This window comes from Capricornis sumatraensis, chromosome X (assembly GCF_032405125.1).
Source record: "Capricornis sumatraensis isolate serow.1 chromosome X, serow.2, whole genome shotgun sequence".
Taxonomy (NCBI): Eukaryota; Metazoa; Chordata; class Mammalia; order Artiodactyla; family Bovidae; genus Capricornis; species Capricornis sumatraensis.
In genome coordinates, this window is record NC_091092.1 from 106,546,710 (window position 1) to 106,573,203 (window position 26,494).

Here is a 26,494-nt window from a genome sequence, read left to right on the forward strand (position 1 = left end):
CCAGGGGATCTTCCCAACCCAGGGATTAAACTTGGGTCTCCTCATTGCTGGTGGATTCTTTACCAACTGAGCCACCAGGGAAGCTGTTGAGAAAATTATGGTATTTTGCTGATCTTAAAAGTAATATTTGCTTAAATAGGCAAAAGATTTTTTGAAACAGGCACTTCACACAAGATGTCCAAATGGCCAGTTAATGTACAGAAAGCTGTTCAGTTTCATCGATCATTGGGAAGATGTATGGTGCAGTACCATGACCACTCACCAGAATAGCAAAGATGAAAAGGACAATATCAAAAGTCAGCATGAATGTGGAGCAACTGGAGTCCTGTTCTAGCACTGCTGAGAGTGTACAACCATCCTGGAAAAGTGGTGATTTAAGTAATGAGTAGAGCTGAATATAAGCATACCTATAAACCCATTAATTCTACTTTTTGGCATAGATGCAGAAATAGTTATATATGTTCATAAAAAGATATGTACAAGAATGTTCATAGCACTATTTGTTATAAACCTAAACTTGAGAAAACCCAAATGCCCATCAGTAGTAAAATGAATGCATTAACGGGGATATAGACCTAGGATGAAATTGGTAGTGAGAATGAATGAAATGTAACTACATAGAACGATATGGATGAATCTTATAAACATGATGCTGAGCACAAGCTACATTCAAAAGAGCATACATTGTGATTCCACTTATACGAAGTTCAAAAACACTCAAATCTCATCTATGATGTAAGAAATCAGGCCAGAGGCACAGGGGGGGCTTCTGGAGTGCCAGTAATGTTTTGTTCAGATCTAGGTACCAGTACATGGTTGTGCTCACTTTATGAAAATTCAACGAGGTATATACTTAGGATTTGTATACTTTTATGTATGTGTGCTTTATTTTAATATTTTATATAAAAGAATAATAAGTACCGTGTTATTTATCTATTGCTGCATAACAAATTATCCCAAAGCTTAGCAGTTTAATAATTATCTCACACAGTCAGACTGTCATTGATCCAAGAGTAGCTAAGCTGGGCGGTTTTAGCTCAGTCTCTCTCACAAGGTTGCTTTCAACATGTCAGCTGGGGCCTGCAGTCATGTGAAGGCTCGAATGGGCCTGGAGGATCTGCTTCAAGGTGGCTTAGTCATCTACCTGTTGGCAGACACCTCAGTGAAAGCTGCTTATCTTAGCACAGACTAGAAAAAATAACAGATAACATTTATTTATTTGCTCATTTATTTCTAGCCTGGGATGGGGGCATGAATGATGGGGTTGCAGAGGGAACCCATGTTCTCATTACATTCTTCAGTCACGTGGTCTCTGCTGTACCTTGGAAAACAAAGTCAGGAAGTTTTTCATTTCTCTTCTTCTTACCCAAGCTTATGTTACATTTGAAGCCATGAGTGCAGAGTGGCTTAGCTGCTTGTGGAGAAAATAGTTGATAAGAGAGTAAAGAAAGAAGGGAAAAAGAAAATGAACTCTTGGGAGAAATACAACTTAAAGTATCTAAAAAAATGTCATGCCACAACACTTGGGTTGAATGATTGATAATAAAGATATCAATAATACAGTTACAGAATTTAGAGGGTCAGCTACTTAATATACATGGTGGATAAAATAGTTGGTTTCAGATCCCTGATGTTTCAGGTGGTGGCACAGAATCCAAGTATAGATTTCTCTGGGGCATTTGAAATTACAGAAGTTAGGGGAAAGGTTAAGACTAGATAGATAGCTTTGTATTTCATTGGATTGGAAGTGATAATTGAAACATTACTTTGGATGAAATAAATGATTTCTGTTAGGAAATCCCATTGACTTCATCAAGTGATTTACAGGGCATCTAGATTATTTGATGTTATCTGTGATGATTTCTTTTCATTCACTGAGGCACTTCTATAGCTTAAGCATGATTTATTTAGATAGTTACACCATTGTCTTTAATATTTTATTGTGTACTTGAAATACAAGTCCCACTATCATATAAAATTAATATCTCTGACTTAAAAGTTATTAGACAATTGTCTAACTCTTCTTATTGATAGTGCTAGATATTTATGTTTCAGTAATATTTATCCTGGGCTTACTTGGATTTCTTTTGATTTGTTGATTTATGGAAATTCACTAAGCTATTTCCCAGTATACTCCTGGGACTGGCAGATAATGGCTTGTGCCTGTTTTATATGGCACATGCTTTTTACACTTTTAAATGGTTGAAAAATTTTAAAAGGAAATTTCATGACACATGAAAATTATATAAAATTTCAATTTCACTATCCATAAATAAAGTTTTATTAGAACACAGCCTTCAGAATGGGAGAAAATAATACCAAACGAAGCAACTGACAAAGAATTAATCTCAAAAATATACAACCAACTCCTGCAGCTCAATTCCAGAAAAATAAATGGCCCAATCAAAAAATGGGCCAAAGAACCAAACAGACTTTTCTCCAAAGAAGACATACAGGTGGCTAACAAACACATGAAAAGATGCTCATTATCAGAGAGAAGGCAATGGCACCCCACTCCAGTACTCTTGTCTGGAAAATCCCATGGATGGAGGAACCTGGTAGGCTGCAGTCCATGGGATCACGAAGAGTTGGACACGACTGAGCAACTTCCCTTTCACTTTTCACTTTCATGCATTGGAGAAGGAAATGGCAACCCACTCCAGTGTTCTTGCCTGGAGAATCCCAGGGATGGGGGAGCCTGGTGGGCTGCCATCTCTGGGGTCGCACAGAGTCGGACACGACTGAAGCGACTTAGCAGCAGTAGCAGCAGCAAATCAAAACCACAATGAGGTACCATTTCATGCCAGTCAGAATGGCTGCTATCCAACAGTCTACAAGCCATAAATGCTGGAGAGGGTGTGGAGAAAAGGGAACCCTCTTACACTGTTGGTGGAAATGCAAACTAGTACAGCCACTATGGAGAATAGTGTGGAGATTCCTTAAAAAATGAGGAGAGAGGTGGGAGGGGGGTTCAAGATTGGGAACTCATGTACACCTGTGGCGGATTCATGTCAATGTATGGTGAAACCAATACAGTATTGTAAAGTAAAATAAAAATAAATTAAAAAAAAATAATAAATGAATAATAAAAAGTAAAAAAAAAAAACAAAAACAAAAAACTGGAAACAGAACTGCCATATGACCCAGCAATCCCATCCCACTGCTGGGCATACACACCGAGGAAATCAGAATTGAAAGAGACACGTGTACCCCAATGTTCATCACAGCACTGTTTATAATAGCCAGGACATGGAAGCAACCTAGATGTCCATCAGCAGACGAATGGATAAGAAAGCTGTAGTAAATATACACAATGGAGTATTACTCAGACATTAAAAAGAATACATTTGAATCAGTTCTAATGAGGTAGATGAAACTGGAGCCTATTATACAGAGTGAAGTAAGTCAGAAAGAAAAGCACCAATACAGTATACTAACGCATATATATGGAATTTAGAAAGATGGTAATGCTAACCCTATATGCGAGATAGCAAAAGAGACACAGATGTATAGTACAGTCTTTTGGACTCTGTGGGAGAGGGTGAGGGTGGGATGATTTGAGAGAATGTCATTGAAACATGTATATCATCATATGTGAAACAGATCGCCAGTCCAGGTTCGATGCATGATACTGGATGCTTGGGGCTGGTGCACTGGGTTGACCCACAGGGATGAGATGGGGAGGGAGGTGGGAGGGGAGTTCAGGATGGGGAACACATGTACACCCGTGGCGGATTCATGTCAATGTATGGCAAAACCACTACAATATTGTAAAGTAATTAACCTCCAATTAAAATGAATACATTTATATTTTTTAAAAACAAGAACACAGCCACACACAATTTCATTTCTGTGGCTGCTTTTGTGCTACAACAGCAAAGTCAAATAGTTTAAGCAGAGACCATATGGCCTGCAAAGCTCGACATTTACAGAAACAGTTTACAGAAAAAGTTTGGCCCTTTACAGAAAAAGTTTGCTGACCCCTGGTTTACAACCAGCAGTTATGTCATTGATAAACTACTGAAAAGACAAGTATTCAAAAAATGCTTGCCTGTTTACACAGATTTAAATAATCCCTATTCTCCTTTCAGGCCTTATTTTTTTTTATCCTTTGTGTGCACCACTATTTGTCACAATTTAGCATACTATACATTTTGCTTGTTTCAGTAAACAAGCACAGGCTCCCATGCATCTAGGTTGTAACTTTCCTGAGGGCAGGGATTTTTATCTTTTTTATTTACTGCTGTCTTTCCAGCAACTAGGCACAGGGTAGAAACACAATATGTATTTGCATAGTCATAGTATTTGTTGAATTGAAAAGAAGGTTGTGCTGATTGTCCTTTCTTCATCTGTAAACTTGCTTCACTTTGCTCTCCACATTTTAAAAGATGAGTATCCAGGTAATGCAGCAATATCTGATAGCACATTTGATGCTGCTGCTTTGTGTATATCACTGGGAGGAACAGCATTTATAAATATATATTATATACACATATAAATTTTAACATTATTTTATATCATGATTTAGAATTTTATGATTACTGTATTCATACTTAATATATACATATTAAAATATATATCTTAAGCCTTTATGTCAGTTATTTTAGTTATACATTGAGGTTAATGGGCCTAGTGAAGTGAATGGTGTGGAGTAAGTACCCAGAGGTTGGAGCAGTTGAAGAATTCAGCCAGCTCTTTGGGAAGAGGCTGTTTTATGAAGAAGGGGCATTGTTTAGCACTCTTCTACAACATTTAGAATCCAAACTCTTTTTTCAGGCAGTGAAGTCTTCTATGATTCGACTATTTCTTTCTCTAACCTATTCTCTCTTTCTTGGCATGCCGAAGCCATACTGAACTTTTTAAAGTTCTTCTAATACCTTAAGCTCCTTTATGTATGGTCTTTAAAAAAAATAAATTATTATGACCCCCTATAGGCTCTAAGTTATATTAGGGCAGGGATCAAATCTGTCTTATTTACCATCATCTCTGCAGTGCTTAGCAAAATTCTGACATTTAGAAGCAGTAACTAAAAATATGTTGAATGCCTACGTGTATGATTTACAGGTATGATTTAAAGAGCACTGGACTTGGTGTCAGGACCCCTCAGTTAAAATCCTGTGGAGTGTGTTCCAAATTGTAATCTGGATGCCAGTTAGAGCAGGTGTGTTTGTGAAGTTTTTGAGCTGTACATGTATGAAAGTGTACCAAATTGATGTAAATGTGTTGATGAACTAAAAACAACAATCCTGGGACTCTCCTCCTTACTGATGATGTGAACATGCGTGAGTCAATTTCTTGGAAAGTTAGTTTTATCACTTATCAAAAGTTATTGTTGTGAGCACTCATGAGATGATATATGTGGAATGGCTTTACTGTTGTAGATATACAACATATACCAGTAGAGTCTTTATTATTTGGAGGATGTGGAAGTGGAGAAGATGTAGAGAGGAAGCTCTGAGGAACCCAGTGGAGTTAACTCACCTCTTACAGAAGGCCCTTCAGCAGCTAAAGAGAGCTGGGGCTTTAAGAGACATCATGAAGAGACAATGGATTTCCTCTCAACTCTAGAGTATGCCACAGGGCCCTTAGGCCCACTTTCTCTTCAAAATCGAAAGGACTTTCGGGCTTGGGGAAGAGCAGGAGGCTAGGACTGGCACAGCCTTTAGCAGGATGTCCAGAAATTAATGCAAGTATCTGAGTCCTCCACAGTGGAGGACAGGGAAGTGATGGACCTACCTAATCAGCCATGAGAGAGCCATGTGGCTCGAAAATAAAGCCGTCATCGAAGTGCTTCTCTACAAATTCAAATGTACCCTTCAGTGTTTCAGAACTAATAAAGAGCTAGACATAATCGAATCTCAGAGGATTACTGAAAGAAGAATCGCTACCAGGATTAGGAGTTTCCAGGGTCTGATTGTCACTGGAAGCTTAGGAAAAGAGGCACAAGCACATTTAAGGACAGCAAAAATGGCAAAGGAAGCTCATAAAGAACTGAGGGCACACATTCCAAACTTAAATAGGACGTGCAACTGATGCTAAAACTTTAAAATCAAATTTTAAAAAATCAGCTCATTAAATATATAGTATTCTACTCTCTGTCTTAAGTAGTAATATTTACACTTAATAATTACTTTGCCAACAAAGATCTATCTAGTCAAGGCTATGGTTTTTCCAGTAGTCGTGTATGGATGCGAGAGTTGGACTGTGAAGAAAGCTGAGTGCCGAAGAATTGATGCTTTTGAACTGTGGTGTTGGAGAAGACTCTTGAGAGTCCTTTGGACTGCAAGGAGATCCAACCAGCCATCCTAAAGGACATCAGTCCTGAATATTCATTGGAAGGACTGATGTTGAAGTTGCAACTCCAATACTTTGGCCACCTCATGCGAAGAGTTGACTCATTGGAAAAGACTCTGATGCTGGGAGGGATTGGGGGCAGGAGGAGAAGGGGACAACAGAGGATGAGATGATTAGATGGCATCACCGACATGATGGACATGAGTTTGAGTAAACTCCTGGAATTGGTGATGGACAGGGAAACCTGGTGTGCTGCAGTCCAAGGGGTCGCAAAGAATCGGACATGACTGAGCGACTGAACTAAACTGAATGTATTGAACCAGATCAACCACCAAAACTACACTGAACCAAGACATTTAGGGGAATGAAAATCTTTGTTACCCTCCTCACAGGTCCTGTTCACTGTTTATTTGTTGTTACATTGAACTGTTCTCATTTAATCTTCCCTCAAAGTCTGTGAAATTAGGACTACCAATAATAATTGCATTATGGATGAAAAGACGGAGGCTTGGAGAGGTTAAATCCCTTGCCCAAGGCCACATAGCTAGTAATTGGCAGGGCAGTCTCAAACCCAGGGACACATGGTGGCAAAGCTTACACTCTGACCTGGTGGGGGAACCCTTGTCAGGAATGCGTGAAACCTGCCGTTATTTAAGATGCCACAGTTCTGGAAATTTGCTCAGTGCCAGAATGCCTGCCTGATATAAGAAATTAATACCACAGAGAAGAAATCCTGAAAACTATAGACTTAATGAATCTTACTTGAATGTACAAGAAGAAAGTAGTAGCATCTGTAACGTTGTTACTGGACTGTAAGCTCCAGAAAAGCAGATGGTGTGTCTTTCATTTGCCATGTTTCTCTGAAGTAGGGTTTCTTAACTTGGATATTGTTGACATTTTGGATCAGATAATTCTGTATTGTGGGGGACTGTTCTGGAAACTGTGGAATATTTAGCAGTATCCTTGGCCTCAACCCCTGAAATGTTAGTAGCATCCCTCCCCAGTTTTGACAAGCCAAAATATCTTTCATGTGTGTGCGCGTTCAGTTGTGTCTGACTCTTTGCAGCCCCAAGGACTGTAGCCCATGAGGCTCCTCTGTCCATGAGATTTTTCAGGCAAGAATACTGGAGTGGGTTGCCATTTCCTCCTCCAAGGGATCTTCCTAACCCAGGGATCAAACCTGTTTCTCCTGCATTGGCAGGTGAATTCTTTACCACCACGCCAGCCTCTCAAATATCTGTAGATAATGCCAAACGTCTCTTGGGGAGAAAATTACCTTCAGTTGACAACAACTGCCCTTTTAAAGAGTAGAACAGCGCCTGGCAAGTAAAAGACCCCCATTATTTTTTTAACTGACTGAAGATAGGAATGAACAATGTTCCACAAAGTAAACAAAATGACTAGAGAAAACCTTGAAAAAGTTTTTGAACTTTAACAGTTATGTATTTTTATATGCATTAGAAAAATATAACATTGAATTTGTGATTTCACATAGTATTTTACAGGATAAGGCTAAAGTGAATGGTGAAGTTTAAAAAAATGACTTCATTGAAGGAAACCTGAAGTGAAGGCAATAAATGCATTTAGCAAAAATCAGTAAATCAACTAAGGTGGTATGTAAGTGACTGAAGTATGATTCATTGATCTATATACTAAGGAAAACTTAGGCAAAAAGAGTGTCCTGAACATACTTGGTATGAGGGCCTCCTCTAAGTCTGGCCACTAGAGCTCTCATTGGGAATGATCTGTGTCCTGCACAACCTAGACACAGACGTAGAAGACAAATCACTTACCCTCTGAAAAGTGTAGTCTGATGGACACTGTAAGGTATGCACATCTGTATAAGATAGCACCTAAGTTCCACATTGTCTTAGCTCAAAGGAAAAGAGATGACTTCCTGTTCGTGGAATGAGGAAAGGCTTCACTACCAATAGTAAGGGATGAATGGGATTTTAGTAGGTATGAATAATGCAGAGAAGAACAGAGGCATAGAATTGCAACGGTTTAAAGCATACTTTTGGGATGAGTAGAGGCCGGTTTGGCTGGAATGTAGGGTGACTGCTAATGAAGGTGGAACCTGCTTGTCGAGAATGTTTAATACCAGGCTGGGTAAACCCATGGAACAGTGATTTTTATTTAGATTTGTTAATGTCTGGCTAAAAGCTGCTATGTTGTTGTTTTTAAGTATGTTGCTATTACTTTAAGAAATTAGCTTAACCCTGGCAACAGGAGAAGCAGAGTAGTAACCTGGGACTGGAGGAATCCAGGGTTTATTGTCAGTAGGTGGTAAACTCCATACCTCTGTCAGGAAATTGTCTTCTTTAAAACAAAGTTCGGGTCTTTGGAAGTTTATTGCTGGAACACTAGGTGAGTCAACTGACAGTTACCTCCTTGGTTTCATCTTCCCCTGGAAGAGAGTTGCCTCTGAAACCTGTTCTTTACACCGTGTTGACCTCTGGAGAGGCCAGTCCTCTTGAAAGTCCTAGCTTAGGGCTCAAAGCCTTTTGTGGTTCCCCGAACACAACTGAGAATGGCTTGATTCTTTGCAAAAAGACTGTTAAATATTAAAGAACAAACAGGAAATAAAGTACAAGAAGTCTCGCCAGTCAAATCTCCTCTTTTCCCTACTGCTGCCACTCAGAACTTCTTGAAATCCAAGTGTAGCCATGTGACTCCCCGGCTTAACACTTGAATAGCTTCTCGTCTCTACAGGGGTTGCATTTTAGTGTATTTACCGTTATGTGGTTTTTTCTAGAGTGAGAAACGTTTTGTGATTCTCTTTACATAATGCTTATTTTATGTGTCTGACTTAAAGGAGTCCTTTAAGGAGGACTTAAAATCGAGTTGATACCGGGAAGGGTGAAGGACCTTCCTGTGAATATGTAGGAGAGTTCCGCTCTTTCCCAAAGCCTTCTCAGAATAGCTAATCAGAAGGGTCAGGGCTCACTAACCTCTGCTTTCCGATGAAGTTTCTAGGCTCCCTCAAGGAGAAATCCCAGTAAGTGGGACTACAGCCCTCTACCTCAATTCACCCTGAAGACTTTGGCCCTAACCCATTTTATATATTAGTGTTCTGCATAAGATTTTGTGAGCGTGCTCTGATGCTTTAAGTAAAAGGTGGGGTGAGGAAAAATCATTAGATGGTTTCTCAAGTTCCTTTTGGCTCCAAAATACTCTGAGAATCAACCCCCTTGACTTCTTTCTGGATTCACTGTTACTTTTGTTCCATACAATTAATGCCTTGTTAGATAGTAATGAAATCTCAGAGCTGCAAGAGGTTTTAGCAGTTATCTTCTGTGGGTTCCCAAACTGAGCTCACAAGAATAGAACTCCTAAGAAATACTGATTGCTTACGAAAAGGATTGTATAGCCAAGTACATGGAGAGAGTATACTTTTGTCGCATTATTAGCATTTTTAAGGCTCTGAAAATTTTATAATAAACCCATTTAACCTTAAGATAGCATTTCTTCCATTTATTTGATCAGAGCCTTGTTTTTGAATAATGTACCTTTTAACATCCTGTGGACATCAACTTGGGAAACATTCATCTAATTCTGCCCCTTCCTTTTGCAAGGAACTTGAGATAGAAATAATTTTCCAGTGTTGTACAACTAGTTATCAGGTTTTAGTCACGTATTTATTCCCTGAGTGTCCCTATTTCATATACACTTTCTTTCTTTCCCAGCTTTATTTGAGATATAATTGATATATAACATTGTATAAGTTAAAGTTGTACAATGTGATGATTTGATTCATAAATATATTGTGAAATGATAGCCACAATAAAGGTTAGTTAGCTGATCCATCACCTCACATAGTTAGAATTTTTTTGTGTGATGTATTGAGAACTTTTAAGGTTTATTTGCTCAGCATTTTTCAAATATACAGTAAGTGTTGATAACTGTAATCATCATACTCTATATTACGTCCCCAGAAATTACTCATCTTAAAATTGGAAGTTTGTACCTTTTGACCATCTTCACCCACTCTTACCACTACCCCTGCCCCCACCCCTTGCCACCACCATTCTACTCTCTATTTTTGTAAGGTTTTTTTTTTTTTTTTTTCAGATTCTACACAGAAGTGAGATTGTACAGTATTTGTTTTTTGGGGTCTGCCTTATTTCACTTAGCCTAATGCTCTCAAAGATTCGTCCATGTTGTCACAGATGTTAGAATTCCCTTTCTTATGACTAATAATATTACTGTGTGTGTGCTTGCACATGCATTTCTTTATCTCTTCACCTGTTGGTAGACATTTAGGTATTTCCATGTTTCAACTATTATAAATGATGCTGCAGTGAACATGGTGGTACAAAAATCTCTTCAAGATAGTGATTTCTTTTCCTTCACCTATATACCCCAAAGAGGAATTGCTAGATCACATGTTATTGCTGTTTTTATTTTCTTGAGGAACTTCCATACTCCTTTCTCCAGTGGCTATACAAGGTTAAATTTGCATTAGCAGTGTCCAAAGGTTCCCTTTTCTCCGTATTCTCACTAGCATTTGTTATCTCTCATCTTTCTGTAAGTAGGCATAGTAACAGGTGTGAGGTGTGATGTTCCATTGTATTTTTGTAATGTACAATATTGTGTTGACTTCTGCCATACAACAGTGTGAATCAGCCATAAGTATACATATGTCCCCTCCCTCTTGAACCAACTCCCCCACCCCTCATTGTGGTTTGATTTGCATTTCTCTCAGGATTAGTGATGGAGAAGGCAATGGTACCCCACTCCAGTACTCTTGCCTGGAAAATCCCATGGATGGAGGAGCCTGGTAGGCTGCAGTCCATGGGGTCGCGAAGAGTTGGACATGACTGAGAGACTTCACTTTGACTTTTCACTTTCATACACTGGAGAAGGAAATGGCAACCTACTCCAGTGTTCTTGCCTAGAGAATCCCAGGGATGGGGGAGCCTGGTGGGCTGCTGTCTATGGGGTCGCACAGAGTCGGACACGACTGAAGTGACTTAGCAGCAGCAGCAGGATTAGTGATTTGAACACCTTTTCATGTACTTCTTGGCCATTTGTGTATTTTCTTTTCAAAGATGTTTATTTAGATCCATTGCCCATTTAAAATTTGATTGTTTTCTGCTGTTGAGTTGTATAAGTTCATTGTATAGTTTGAATATTAACCCTTTGTTGGATATGTGGTTTGCAAATAAACTCTCCCATTCCTTTGGTTGCCTTTTCATTTTGTTGATCATTTCTTTTCTATACAGAAGCTTCTTAGATTGATGTAGTCTCATTAATTTGTGATTTTTTTGGCCTGTTTTTTCCCCTTTGTTTTCTTTTTTTTCCCCTTTGTTTTCTTCTAGGACTTTTTATGAGTTCAAGTCTTACATTTAAGTCTTTAGTTTATTTAAAGTTAATTTTTGTCCATGGTGTAAGGGAGGAGGTCCATTTTCAATTTTTTTTAATGTGAATATCTAGTTTTCCGAGAATCATTTGTTAAAGAGACTGCTTTTCCCCCATTGAGTGTTTTTGGCTCCCTTGTCAAATATTGGTTTACTTTATATGCTTGGATTTATTTCTGGACTCAGGATTCTGTTTTTTTGGTCTATTTGTCTTTTTTTTATGCTAGTACTTCTAGGCTGTTTTATTTGTTGGTGGGTAATTGTTCATAGTAGTCTCATGATGCTTTGTATTTATTTGGATCTTCATTTTTTTTTATTGATCTAGCTAAAAATTTGTCAGTTTTGTTCATCTTTTCAATGAACCAGCTTTTAGTTTTGTTAATCTTTTCTGTTGCTTTCCTATTCTTTATTTTATTTATTTCTGCTCTAATAGTATTTAATTCGTCTACTAATTCTGGGCTTAGTTTGTTCTTTTACTAATTTGTTTATGGCTAAAGTTCGGTTGTTCTTTTGGGTTTTTTTTTTTTTTCTTTTATAAATTTACCACTATAAACTTTTTAGAACTACTTTTGTTGCATCTGATGGGTTTTCTTGTATTTCAGTTTTTGTATGTCTCAAGATTTGTTTTATTTACTTTGGTTGGTCAGGAAGATGTTGTTTAATTTCCATGTACTTAAAATTTTTCTTGCTTTCCTCTAGTTATTGATTACTAACTTCATAACATTGTGTTTGTAAAAGATGCTTGATATAATTTCTGCCTTCTTGAATTTGTTGAAACTTATTTTTTGGCCTACCATATGATCAATCCTAGAAAAAGTTTCTCTATTCTTGAGAAAAATGCGTATTCTGCTACTGTTGGATAGAATGCTCTCTATCTGTCTGTCTGATCTGTTTAGTCTGTAGTGTAGTTAAAATCCACTGTTTCCTGATTGATTCTCTATTTGGATGATACATCCATTGTTGAGAGTGGGATATTAAAGTCAGCACGTGTTACTGTATTGCTGTTTGTTTCTCATTTTATTTGTAGTAGTACTTGCTTTATATATTTAAGTGCATCTAACATTGGGTGCATAAGCATTTATAGTTGTTATATCTTCTTGATGAAATTGACTCCTTTTTCTTTATATAATGGCCTTCTTTGTCTCTCATGACCATATTTAGCTTAAAGTCTGCCTTGTCTGATCTAAATATAGTTATCCCTGCTTTCTTTTGGTTTCTACTTGCTTGGAATACCTATTTCCATCCCTTCACTTCATCTTATATGCGTCCTTAAAAGTAAAGCGAATCTCTTGTAGACAGCATATCATTGAAATCTTGTTTTTTATCCACTCAGCTGTTTTTGATTGGAGAATTTAACCCATTTACGTTTAAAGTAATTATTGCTAGATATTACCATTTTATTCTATTCAATTCTTCAGTGATTGTATTCCTCAGCTCTAAGATTTCTGTTTTTCAGAAGGAGACTCACAGACTTAGAGAACGAACTTATGGTTGGGGGGGGAAGGAAAGGAGGGAGGGATAGTTAAGGAGTTTCGGATGGACATGTACACGTTACTAGATTTAAAATGGATAACCAACCAGGACCTACTGTATAGGATATGGAACTCTCCTCAATGTTATGTGGCAGCCTGGATGGGAGGGGAGTTTGTGGAAGAATGGGTACATGTGTGTGTATGTATGGCTGTGTTCCTTTGCTGTTCATTGAAACTATCACAACATTGTTTGTTAATCGGCTATACCCCAATACAAAATAAAAAGTTAAAACAAAACAAAACAAAACAAAACAGTGGATACTTCCATCAATCCCCAAAAGGTCCTGGTTTTGTTTTATGGTTTCTGTTTACTTCTTTAACTTTTTGTTTTGTTCATGTACTATTGTCCTGATTTTCTTTAGTTGTCAATGTGTTCTTGTAGTTCACTGAAAGTTCTTTAAGAGGATTTTTTCTGAATTCTTTTTTCAGACAGCGTATAGACCTCTGTTTCATTACGGTCAGTTGTTGTAACTTTTAGTTTCTTTTGGTGATGTCATGTTTACCTGTTTGTTTCATGATTCCCTGCATTGGTGTCTGTGCATTTGTTTAAGCAGTCTCCTCCTCCAGACTTTACAGGTTCACTTCTGTAGAGAAAGACCTTCACCACTCATGATAGCTTTCAGCTGCATGTCAGCTGGTAGCTTCCACAGTCAGCAGGGCTTGCACTTGGAATCTCATTGGGTGAGGCCATTGCCTATGCTCTGAGGTTGGGGGAAATGCCACTGACTGGGCTCCACTGTTGGGTAGGCCTATTGGCTGGGCTCCAAGTTCAAGCAGAACTGCTAGGTGACCATCTCCCTGTTTGGGTGGGGCTACTGGTTTTGCTCAGCAGTGAGATGGGACCACTATCTGAGTTCTGATATCACCTCCAGTTGGGTAAGGTCCCAGATTGTGTTTGTTGGTAGGGTGGTGCCACCGGTTCAATTCCATGATTGAGCAGGACTATGGGTTGGTTCAGCAGTCATGCCTTGTTGTGTGGGATCTCAGACTGCACTCCACAACCCAATGGTATTGCTGGCTGGATTTTATGTTTAAGCAGGGCCCCAGGCAGGACAGAGTGTTTTCACATGGCTTCCGGTTGTGCTTCAGGATTAGGTGGGGCCATAGACACTGCCATGAAGTTGAACAAGGCTGCATGCTGCTGAGCTTCCTTGTTGGGTGGGACCGCAAGCTACCCTTCTTCATTGGACAAGATTACTATCTGGGCTTCCTGCATGGGCAAGACCACAGGCTGTTTCCAGCAAGTGAGCAGGGCCATAGGCTGGGCTCCTCTGCTTATCAGGGTTGTAGGGCTAGGCTCCATGGCTGAGTTGGGAGTGTAGGCTCTGCTCTGCCTCTCTAGCAGTCCCATAGGCTGGGTTCTCCTGTTGCCCAGGGTCACTGTTCCAACTCCCTGGTTTTGCAGGGCCAGTGGTTATACTCAGCAATTGGGCAGGACTACTAGCTTGGCTGTCTGACCAGTCGGGGCTGTAAGATGAGTTTATGGCTGCTCTGGTTCCCCAGCCAGGCTTCCTGGAAGGAGAAACTGGAGGGTATGCTCAGCACTTCAGCAGGACTAGGCATTTGCTTGCCTTCATGGGCTGGATGGTAGAAGAGGTTCCACTGATCGTAGATCCAGATCAAGTAGAACTACCACCTGAGCTCTCTAGTCAGAAGGGGCCACCTGCTTAGCTCTGCAAATGGCCAGATCTGCTGGCCAGGATCTTTGCTAAGGCATGGATATGAGCAGAAATGCCATTTGCCAAGGCCTGAGCACTGTTTGCTTTGAGCCCCACCCCCTTCTCCATCTCTTTCCAATTCCCAGTAGTCAAGCAGCAGATTGCTCCAGTGATCTCCATAAGGCAAGACCTGAGTGGGCCTCCTGGGAAGTGTCCTATATGGTAGAGGAGCTGGATGCCCACCTTTGGCTCTCTTTTCCCAGTATGGAATCCATATTCCTCTCCTCCCTCCAGGGAGGAGCATGATGTGGTCAGGGTGGATCCAGTCCATTCACCCTTCTCATGTGGTCCTGCTCAGTCTCTGTTGTCCACCAGGGTGCTTCAGCCTAGCATCTTCACAATGGGTATATGCACATTTTCTGTGCATAGTTGCTAGTGGGTCTTCTTTTGAGGGGAACTGAAATTGGGAATGATCTATGTGGCCAGGTTGATGACATTACTCTCCTCTATATGTTTGACTTAAACAGGTTATATATTCCTTAACATAGTGATAAATTACGTCTTAGAATTGTGCCTCTCTGGTGCTTATCTCCATATTGGGAATTTGACAAGTGAACAGTAAATGTGTGGTAGTTTTGTGATTAAACCCTGTAAGAAAATGAAGCCATTGTGGTATAAATTAGCTTCTGTGTGTGTATTTTCCTAAAGAAACAGAATTGCTGCTCTTCCATGCATACCTGCATTTGCAGTATGTATTTTTCTCCTCCAAAGTTTCTGTTGTCAGTAGCTCATAGTTATTATTGATTCATGCTGTTTACTGGTAGTAATTCTGTGGGCTGCTTTGCTGGAGGGATAATTTGATTAGAGGTACTGCTGTTTGACACCATTCAGGAAAATGTTACACTCTAAAGGGTATTGGATTTGTCACAGAGTGACACTGAAGAGAAACCAGGGATAGACAGGGATAACACTCTAGTCTTGTTATTGAAATTGAGCCTTTTGGCATTTTTGGCCACCTTTTTTTTGTTGATATCCCTGCTTTCCTATGAAAGAAGCATGTGACCAATTTGATTACTTTTATTTGGCAAGGGCAGAAACTAATGCCAGATAAACAAGGTCATAGCCAACTGATATGGAGCCCATGTGTTCCAGAATACAGTGTTTCCATCTTCTGAGGTTAGATATCAGCTTTATTTATATAAGGGGGCAAGATTGGAAAGCACTGAAATGAAATGCTCATGTTGACAACATCAGTTTTAATGGAACTTGAATCTGACTGTGTGTGTGCTGTGTTTTGCAGAGGGATTCATCATCCAAGGATCTACCGGAGACCACAGGAAAACATGGGAAGTAAGTCTCTCTTCACTTTTAAATAATTTAGATTCTCTCTACAGTAATCCACTATATACAGGAAATTAGATTTGCAACTCAAAGTTTTTTTTTTTCTTTTGTGGACAACTAAATTGTGTTTCTGGTTAGTGTTAGAAAGGTTTTGTCTGAAGCAGTGTTGTGCAGAGACAGGTTGCTCACTGGAAAGGGTCTTCCCCCCCCCCCCCGCAACACCCCCCCACACCCGCTCTTTTCTGAATGTCACTTAGTACAGGGAGAGAAGGCCCAAACTTGATATTATATGAACCTGCCCTAATCTCTGCTTCTTTACAACTCATAGCAAAGTTACCCATATGCTGCTAATGATTTCTAAGGCCTTATTGATAATAACATAAACAAAAATATGATTGTACTATGCAACTAATGATAGTAGGAAAAAAAAATCACCTGTGAGGTTGACTTAAATGGCTTTGGTTGCCTGTAAAGTGTTAAAGACTGGAATTAAGACCCATTAGATTCATTCTTTTTGTCCATTTTTCATTTCCCATAAGGCTGTTATATGGGCAGTTGACAACAAACAAATTTAAGGTTATTTCTTTGTTAACCAGCCACTGCAGTGACTTGATGATAAATTCTAATCAACATAGGGCATGAAATCTGATGTTATGAAGGACCTCAAAGGAAGAGTTGGTGTTGGGTAGTATAATGAGAAGAGTACTTGGCAGAGAGTGAGTCCTGAATTCAAGTTCTAACTCTATTGTTTTGATCAACTCCTCTCATTGCTCTAAACTTGTTTGTTCATCTCTGTTCAGTTCAGTTCAGTTGCTCAGTCATGTCCAACTCTGTGACCCCATGGACTGCAGCACACCAGGTTGCTGTCCATCACCAACTCCCGGAGCTTACTCAAACTCACGCTCATCGAGTTGATGATGCCATCCAACCATCTCATCTTCTGTCGTCCCCTTCTCCTCCCACCTTCAATCTTTCCCAGCATCAGGATCTTTTCCAATGAGTTAGCTCTTCACATCAAGTGGCCAAAGTATTGGCCTTTCAGCTTCAGCATCAGTCCTTCCAATGAATATTCAGAACTGGTTTCCTTTAGGATACACTGGTTGGATCTCCTCACAGTCCAAGGGACTCTCAAGAGTCTTCTCCAACACCACAGTGCAAAAGCATCAATTCTTTGGCACTCACCTTTCTTTATAGTCCAACTCTTACATCCATACATGACTACTGGAAAAACCATAACTTTGACTAGGTGGACCTTGGTTGGCAAAGTAATATCTCTGCTTTGTAGTATGCTGTCTAGGTTGGTCATAGCTTTTCTTCCAAGGAGGAAGCATCTTCTCATTTCATGGCTGCAATCACCATCTGCAGTGATTTTGGAGTCCCCCAAAATAAAGTCTGTCACTGTTTTTATTGTTTCCCCATCTATTTGCCATGAAGTGATGGGACCAGATGCCATGATCTTAGTTTTCTGAATGTTGAGTTTTAAGCCAGCTTTTTCACTCTCTTCTTTCATTTTCATCAAGAGGCTCTTTAGTTCTTCTTTGCTTTCTGCCATAAGGGTGGTGTCATCTGCATATCTGAGGTTATTGATATTTCACCTGGCAGTCTTGATTCCAGCTTGTGTTTCATCCAGCCTGGAATTTTGCATGATATACTCTGCATATAAGTTAAATAAGCAGAGTGACAATATACAGCCTTGATGTACTCCTTTCCCGATTTGGAACCAGTGTTGTTCCATGTCCAGTTCTAACTGTTGCTTCTTGACCTGCATACAGCTTTGGTGGTCTGGTACAGTCAGCAAAAATAAGACCGGGAACTGACTGTGGCTCAGATCATGAACTCCTTATTGCAAAATTCAGACTTAAATTGAAGAAAGTGGGGAAAACCACTAGATCATTCAGGTATGACCTAAGTCAAATCCCGTATGCTTATACAGTGGAAGTGACAAATAGATTCACGGGATTAGATGTGATAGACAGAGTGCCTGAGGAACTACGGACAGAGGTTTGTGACATTGTACAGGAGACAGTAATCAAGACCATCCCCAAGAAAAAGAAATGCAAAAAGGCAAAATGGTTGTCTGAGGAGGCCTTAGAAATAGCTGAGAAAAGAAAAGAAGCTAAAAGCAAAGGAGAGAAAGAAAGATATACCCATTTGAATGCAGAGTTCCAAAGAATAGAAAGGAGAGATAAAAATGCATTCATCAGTGATCAATGCAAAGAAATAGAAGAAAACAATAGAATGGGAAAGACTAGGGATCTCTCCAAGAAAATTAGAGATAGCAAGGGAACATTTCATGCAAAGATGGGCACAATAAAGGACAGAAATGGTATGGACCTAACAGAAGCTGAAGATATTAAGAAGAGGTGGCAGGAATACACAGAAGACCTATACAAAAACGATCTTAATGACTCAGATAACCACAATGGTGTGATCACTGGAATGTGAAGTCAAGTGGGCCTTAGGAAACATCACTACAAATAAAGCTGGTGGAGGTGATGGAATTGCAGCTGAGCTATTTCAAATCCTAAACGATGATGCTGTGAAAATGCTGCACTCAATATGCCAGCAAATTTGGAAAACGTAGCATAGGCCACAGGACTGGAAAAGGTCAGTTTTCATTCCAATCCCAATGAAGGGCAATGCCAAACAATGTTTAAACTACCACACCATTGCACTCATCTCACACACTAGGAAAGTAATGCGCAAAATGCTCCAACCCAGGCTTCAACAGTATGTGAACCATGAATTTCCAGATATGCGAGCTGGATTTAAAAAAGGCAGAAGAACAAGAGATCAAATTGCCAGCATCTGCTGCATCATTGAAAAAGCAAGAGAGTTCCAGAAAAACATCTACTTCGGCTTTATTGACTATGCCAAAGCCTTTGACTGTTCATCTCTGTGGTGGGATTAATAACATAGCACACTGTTAACCTCAGAAGGCTGTGGCTGGCATAATGTGAGAATATATATGAAAGCATGTTGAAAACCCTAATGTATAATGGAAGAATGCAGAGGTCTCTGCTCATTGCTGTCCTTGTTGAAGATGTAGATCTTCATTGGTTCTGTCATTCAGTAGTTAAAATGAAGTTATTTGATCAGATGCCTCTGTAGGCAGGAAGCCTGGGACTAGGGTGTGTTAGAGATAGAGTGGTTCCTTCTGTTTGTGTTCTATGCATCTTTCTTACCCCACACCAGTCTGGGCCCTGGTAGGCAGCCCCAAGGATTATAGATGGAAAATATCTTCCTGAACCTTGATGAGTCAGCTTTTGTGTGTTTTCTCCAGCACTCCCTCAGGGATTCTGGTTCTGTCCCCACCTTCACAAAAGATACCTATCTCTGATAGTTTTGAAAAATTTTAAAACCTGAATACATTTTTTTTAAATGGTCAAAGTTCTAGAACTAATCTATGCCAGGTCCTAACTCCAGCATCAACTATCAACAGAACCTTCCAGAGTAACTGGATTCATGGTTTGATTTTCACTTTCTTTCAAGCTTCAAGTGGATTTGGAGAATGCTGTGATTCTTGGTTTTCATCATGGCCCTGTAGTGAAGAGAGCTGCACTGACACAGGGCAACATACTCCTCCTTGTTTCCCTTCTTCCTTTTTAGAATAGTCATCAAATCATTATCAGTGAGTGCTTGCTTTAAAAGATGCCTCAGCAAGTGTCCGTTTACATAGTCAGGCAGTTAATAGAGTTCTTGCTAAAGGATAGGGCTTGTTAGTGTAATCTGCAAAGATGGAGAGGTTTCCAACCCAGAGATGAGATAAGAGAAGCACTTCCAAAAACGCTACTTTTACAAACACATGGCAGCTTGTAATAGCAGCATTTTGACTATTTGTGTGAGCACTTTGAAAACATCCTTAACATCCTGAATCACAAAGAATCTATCCTTGACACTCTAAGCTTTAGTTTGTCTGATTATACTTGTTAATTGCTGACTCTGTTAGTGAGGAGAAAAAAAAGATGCTACTGTGTGCTCTTTTTTTTTTTTTCTGGCCATGTACAATGAAGTTTTTACTGGCTTTAGCAAAGGTTCTCACAAACATAGCTCAATGTGTCATACAAAGTGACAGCAGAAGAAAATACCAAAAAGACATGTCATTAGCCTCATTAATTAAGGAGCCATGAAAACAAAGAACACAGCTGGGAAACCATACAGTATAGATGAAAAATTAAATTGAGGTCAACTTCTTTTAGTATTCTTTGATGTTGGATGAAGAAATTATTTATAGATGTGTTAGAAGAATCCTTCTTTTGCTTATGTGATATGGAAAAATTCATAGTCTTACAAATGGTGGAGGGGATGAGAACAGACTTGTGTGAATCATTTCTCAGTAGACCATCAGCAGTGTCCATTGTATGTGGCATTGAAATTCCATTCACCATGTATTTAGTATTTAAGTAGGGTTTAGTTTTTATGATTCTTATGAATATATAATTATTTTGGTATTAACAAGTATCTGTAGAGTTCATAACTCATAGATATTTCTCCATTATCTTACTTGAGTTGTAAGAGCACCCTGTAGTATAAATATGGATTATTATCTTCATTTTATGTAGTATAAAACATAGCGTCATGAGAGAAAGTCTTATCTAAAGTCTGCAGTTTATGAATGAAGAGTCAGAAGGCAAACATAGGTCTCCTTATGTCACAGGCAGTTTTCATTTCCTTCCAATAAACTGTATTCTGAGCACCCTAGTCATCAGCTGTGTATAAAGTCGATTAAAAACTTAGGAACTATCTTATGGTGTGAAAGAAAATATTTTCTTAAGACTATGTTCTCACAGTATGGTGTGGGGGTGGGAGGAGAGGAAAGGAGAAATGGCTGGGAGAAATGAAGGTATTTGAAGTTCATCCTTATTTATGGTAACATCTAAAGGAAGTTCATCCTCATTTATGGTAACAGCTAAAACATCTGTGTCACATGGTGGAGTGCCTCAAATATCAAAATCCTCTGAGCAGCAGTGGTCCCTGGCTGTGGTAACTCAAAGGCAGCAGCACTGATTGACAGTCACCAAGTTAAAGTAACAAGAAATTCAACTCAGAAGGTTGCTGTACACAGCACATAGTGGGAGGTCCCCAAAGTAAGGGACCTAAGACACCACTTCCATGGTGAAAGTCACCCTGCTTGATCGATAGGTTTTATCTCTGTGGTTTTTCATAACACAGAGAATACAATACACTGTGGAACACCAGAACAGTATGTAGTCAACAAGGAAAGATGCTGTTACAAAAAAAAGAACAGCATGTATAAATTAAATTATGTGTAAGATTTTAGTAGAGAATGAACATTTTCACAAAGAAAATATGAGAATTTTACAAAGGTGCACGTTTAGGCTTACCAGATATTATGTACCAGAAGTATCTGTAGTCATCTTCAGATAGACATTAAAACTTTATCCTACCTTTTCATCCTCTTCCCCCACCCCCCAGCCACTGAATAACTGCTACATTCATGATAAAATGACAAAGGTCTCAGTTCTCCACAAAGCAATTTCTTGGGAGTTTTCTTGCTAAAAAATTTGAGGGTTGTTTTTGTTACACAGCTTGAGTAGAATTTGATTTTTAGTCATACCTATTTTCCATCAGATTTTTTTCTATGTCAGAACACACTTCTCTTACTGCATATTTTAAGTGCTATAGCAGCAATTTATGGTATTTATTACTCTTAATAGGCAGTTATGATGGCTAATTTCACGTCTTTACCTTAATAACAAAGCTTGTGAAAGAAATTCATCTTGGCTTCTCAATAATAGCAAACTACAAGATGTTCCTACTCCTCTTTTATAAAATAAGAATAATATTTACCCATGAATCTTCAAACAGCTTTATTTTGCTTTGTTGTACAGAAAACAATATCGGGAATTGCTGAATGGTAACAGACATACAGGTTATATTTTTGGAGAATAATTAACATAAAATTATTGATTCCAACTCAAGCTGGAATCAAGATTGTTGGGAGAAATACCCGTAACTTCAGATATGTAGATGACACCACCCTTTTGGCAGAAAGCAAAGAAGAACTAAAGAGCCTCTTAATGAAAGTGAAAGAGGAGAGTGAAAAAGTTGGCTTAAAACTCAACATGCAGAAAACTAAGATCATGGCATCCAGTCCTAACACTTCATGGAAAATAGATGGGGAAACAATGGAAACAGTGACAGACTTTATTTTGGGGGGCTCCAAAATCACTGCAGATGGTGACTGCAGCTATGAAATGAAAAGACGCTTCCTCCTTGGAAGAAAAGCTATGACCAACCTAGACAGCATACTACAAAGCAGAGATATTACTTTGCCAACCAAGGTCCACCTAGTCAAAGCTATGGTTTTTCCAGTAGTCATGTATGGATGTGAGAATTGGACTATAAAGAAAGGTGAGTCCTAAAGAATTGATGGTTTTTGAAGTGTGGGGTTGGAGAAGACTCTTGAGAGTCCCTTGGACTGCAAGAATATCCAACCAGTCCATCCTAAAGGAGATCAGTCCTGAATATTCATTGGAAGGACTGATGCTGAAGCTGAAAGGCCAATACCTTGGCCACCTGATGCGAAGAACTGACTCATTGGAAAAGACCCTGATGCTGGGAAAGATTGAAGGTGGGAGGAGAAGGGAATGACAGAGAATGAGATGGTTAGATGGTATCACCGACTCGATGAACATGAGTTTGAGTAAGCTCCGGGAGCTGGTGATGGACAGGGAGGCCTGGCATGCTGCAGTCCATGAGGTTGCAAAGAGTCAGACATGACTGAGTGACTGAACTGAACTAACATAAAAATATAAAGATGCCTCAGCATGTTTTCTGTTTCTCTTCTTTTGTTATTTAGTCTTTGGAGATAGATAGGTTTTACCTAGCTTAGAAGGAAACCCTAGGCCCATAAATTCTTAATCCACAAAGTCAGTTTCCATCTTCATTTTCCATACTTAATAGTAACATGCCTTTGATGTCCTAGGATCCATGAACATATGGTTGTGCTGTAGAGAAATAGTGATGGTGCTACCAGTTACAGTCTTTTGTTTATTATTATTAAATAATGGCGTTCTCAAGGCAAGAATATGGATGTGGTTTGCCATCCCCTTCTCCAGTGGACCGCGTTTTGTCAGAACTCTCCAGCATGACTCATCCGTCTTGGGTGGCCCTACATGGCATGGCTCATAGTTTCACTGAGTTAGAGAAGGCTGTGGTCCATGTGATCAGTTTGATTAGTTTTCTGTGATTATGGTTTTCAGTCTGTCTGCCCTCTGATGAATAAGGATAAGAGGCTTATGGGAGCTTCCTGATGGGAGAGACTGACCCTGGCAGAAGAATTGATGCTTTTGAACTGTGATGTTGGAGAAGACTCTTGAGAGTCGCTTGGACTGCAAGGAGCTCAAACCAGTCCATCCTAAAGGAAGTCAGCCTTGAATATTCATTGGAAGGACTGATGCTGCAACACCAATACTTTGGCCACCTGATGCAAAAATAACTGACTATTTGAAAAGACCCTGATGCTGGGAAAGATTGAAGGCAGGAATAGAAGGAGACGACAGAGGATGAGATGGTTGGATGGAATCACTGACTCAATGGACATGAGTTTGAGCAAGCTCCAGGAGTTGGTGATGGACAGGGAAGCCTGGCGTGCTGCAGTCCATGGGGTCACAAAGAGTCAGACATGACTGAGTGACTGAACCGAACTGAACTGATTAAACCATAGCAGCATCATTCCCTTGGCTCCTTTACTTCAAAGAACCCAAACATATCCCCTCCACTTACCAAGACTTAATGGAAGGAAAGATGGTTCATAGCTACTAGAGTAAATTTCTAAGTTCTTTGAGTCACTGCTGAATTAGTGCTCAGTTGAGGTCAATCCTAAGCTTTAATTCAAGCCATACAGCTACATATTTTCAAACAGGGAATGCGTGTTCAAACTGACAAGGCTTGTAAAGTGACTGTTTAATAATGTACTGCCTAATTTTATTTGACAGCTCCCAGGTTTATAGTTCAAGTGAAGGCACACATTCAAAGACAATTGTTTCATTTTCTGGCCTATATTAAATCTGAGAGTCTCTCTATTATGGTAGTGTATTCATGCCTGTGCAGTTCACATGATGTCACCAATTTATTATAAATCCTTATCTAGCTTCATAATTTTGTAACAGTAAAACAAATCTACTTGGAGTTGGCAACAGCCATTATTTTTTTCCTGGAAAGATTTTCCCATTAGAAAACAAAAAATGAGCTTATTATGTGAGGTTCAGGCTGCCTTAAAAAAAAAAAAACTCATTATACTGCTTGATGCTTTTTGTCTTTGATACAATTCTCTCTGCCTTTTACCTATTGAAGAAGAGAATAATTTCAGTACTTAAGTTTAGAATGGCTTCTTAAACCCTAGCACTGTTGACATTTTAAAAATTTGAGGCAAAATACATAATATAGGCAAAACAATTCACATAACATAGAATTGATTCTTTTTTTAAAAAAATATTTTTAGTTATTTTAGTTATTTAGTTTTGGCTGTCCGAAGTCTTTGCTGCTGTGTGGGCTTTCCTCTAGTTGTATTGAGCAGGAGCTACTCTTTAGTTGTGGTGAGCAGGCTTCTTGTTGTGGAGCTTCTCTTGTGGAGTATGGGCTCTAGGATGCACGGGCTTCAGTAGTTGCAACTGCTGGGCTCTAGAACACTTGCTCAGTAATTATTGTGGCACACAGGCTTAGTTGCTCTGTGGTATGTGGGATCTTCCTTAATCAGGGATTGAACCCATGTCTCCCACATTGGCATGTGGATTCTTTACCACCAGGGAAGCCCAGAATTGACCATTTTAAACTGTACAATTTAGTGGTGTTTAGTACATGCACAATATTGTGTAACTCTAGTACCAAAACATTTCCATCACCTCCAAGTGAGACCTTCTCTACCCATTAAACAGTCAGTCTCTATTTTGCACTCTCCCAGGCCCTGGCAACCTGTTAGCTGATTTCTAGCTCTATGGATTTATCTATCATGGATATTTCATATAAATGGAATAATATAATATGTGCCCTTTGGTGTCTGGCTTTTTTCACTTGGCATAATGTTTTTTTTAGATTTATCCATGTTGTATTAGTACCTTATTATTTTTTTAATGGCTGAATAATATCCCATTGTATGAATGTATTACAATTTGATGAGTCATTCATCAGTTGGTGGACATTTCAGTTGTTTCCACCCTTTGGTTAATTGGAAATAGTGCTCCTGTGAACCTTGATGTACAAGTTTTTGTTTGAGTATCTGTTCTCAATTCTTTGGGCCAGATTTGTAGAAGTAACTATCAACATTTGGGACCAGATACATCTTTGTTGTGGAGGCTGACCTGTGCATTGTAAGATGTTCAGCAGCATCTTTGGCTTCTCCCCACTAGTTGCACCTACTCCTCCAAGTTGTGAGAATCAAAAATGTATCCAGGGACTACCCAGATGGTCCAGGGTTGAGAAACCACCTTGCAATGCAAATTTCAATCCCTAGCTGGGGAACAAAGACCCCCACGGGCCACGGAGCAACTAGGCAACAGAAGATCTCACATGACACAAGGAAGTGCCTGTGTGCTGCAACTGATAGCACAGACAAATAAATACTTAAAAAAAATTTTTTTTTAATATATCCAGACATCACCAAATGTTCCTTGGGGTGCAACATCACCCAAGATAGAAAACCACTGATTTAGAATGAAGGATAGTCATAGTGAAAGTCACTTAGTTGTGTCCGAGTCTTTGTGACTCCCTGGACTATACAGTCCATGGAATTCTCTAGGCCAGAATACTGGAGTGGGTAGCCTTTCCCTTCTCCAGAGGATCTTCCCAACCCAGGGATCAAACCCAGGTCTCCTGCTTTGCAGGCGGATTCTTTACCAGCAGAGAAGCCCCAGAATAAAGGATAGGAATTCTTTAGAGATAAGCCAAACAACACCATTGTGATTTTCAGAGAAGTAATTTGAGTCTCAAGGAGAGCGTTAGAGTTGGCACTCTGTGTCTTCAGTTATCTTCAGGTTCCACAACCATGGATTCAATCCACTAAGGATCAAAAATACTGGGAAAAAGTAAAAATTTCAGAAAGTTCAAGAAAGCAAAACCTGAGTTTGCTACATGTCCTCAACTGTTCACATAGAATTTATGTTGTGTTTCCAACTATTTATGTATAATTTACATTGTACTGGGCCTCCCTGGTGGCTCAGATGGTAAAGAATCTGCCTGCAATGTAGGCGACATGGGTTTGATCCCTGGGTCAGGATGATCTCCTGGAGAAGGTCATGGCAACCCACTCGAGTATTCTTGCTTGGAGAAACCCACGGACGGAGGAGCC

At 39.4% G+C, this 26,494-nt stretch overlaps 1 protein-coding gene across 1 annotated transcript in view; it reads left to right on the forward strand.

Moving 5' to 3' along the window:
• Positions 1-26,494, forward strand: part of PRRG1 (proline rich and Gla domain 1) — a 143,253-nt gene that overhangs the window by 35,797 nt on the left and 80,962 nt on the right. Inside the window, exon 2 of the mRNA XM_068962200.1 lies at positions 16,145-16,194. Coding sequence (XP_068818301.1) covers positions 16,188-16,194 — 7 coding nt within the window. The 5' untranslated portion in view covers positions 16,145-16,187. The remainder of the gene's footprint in view (positions 1-16,144; positions 16,195-26,494) is intronic.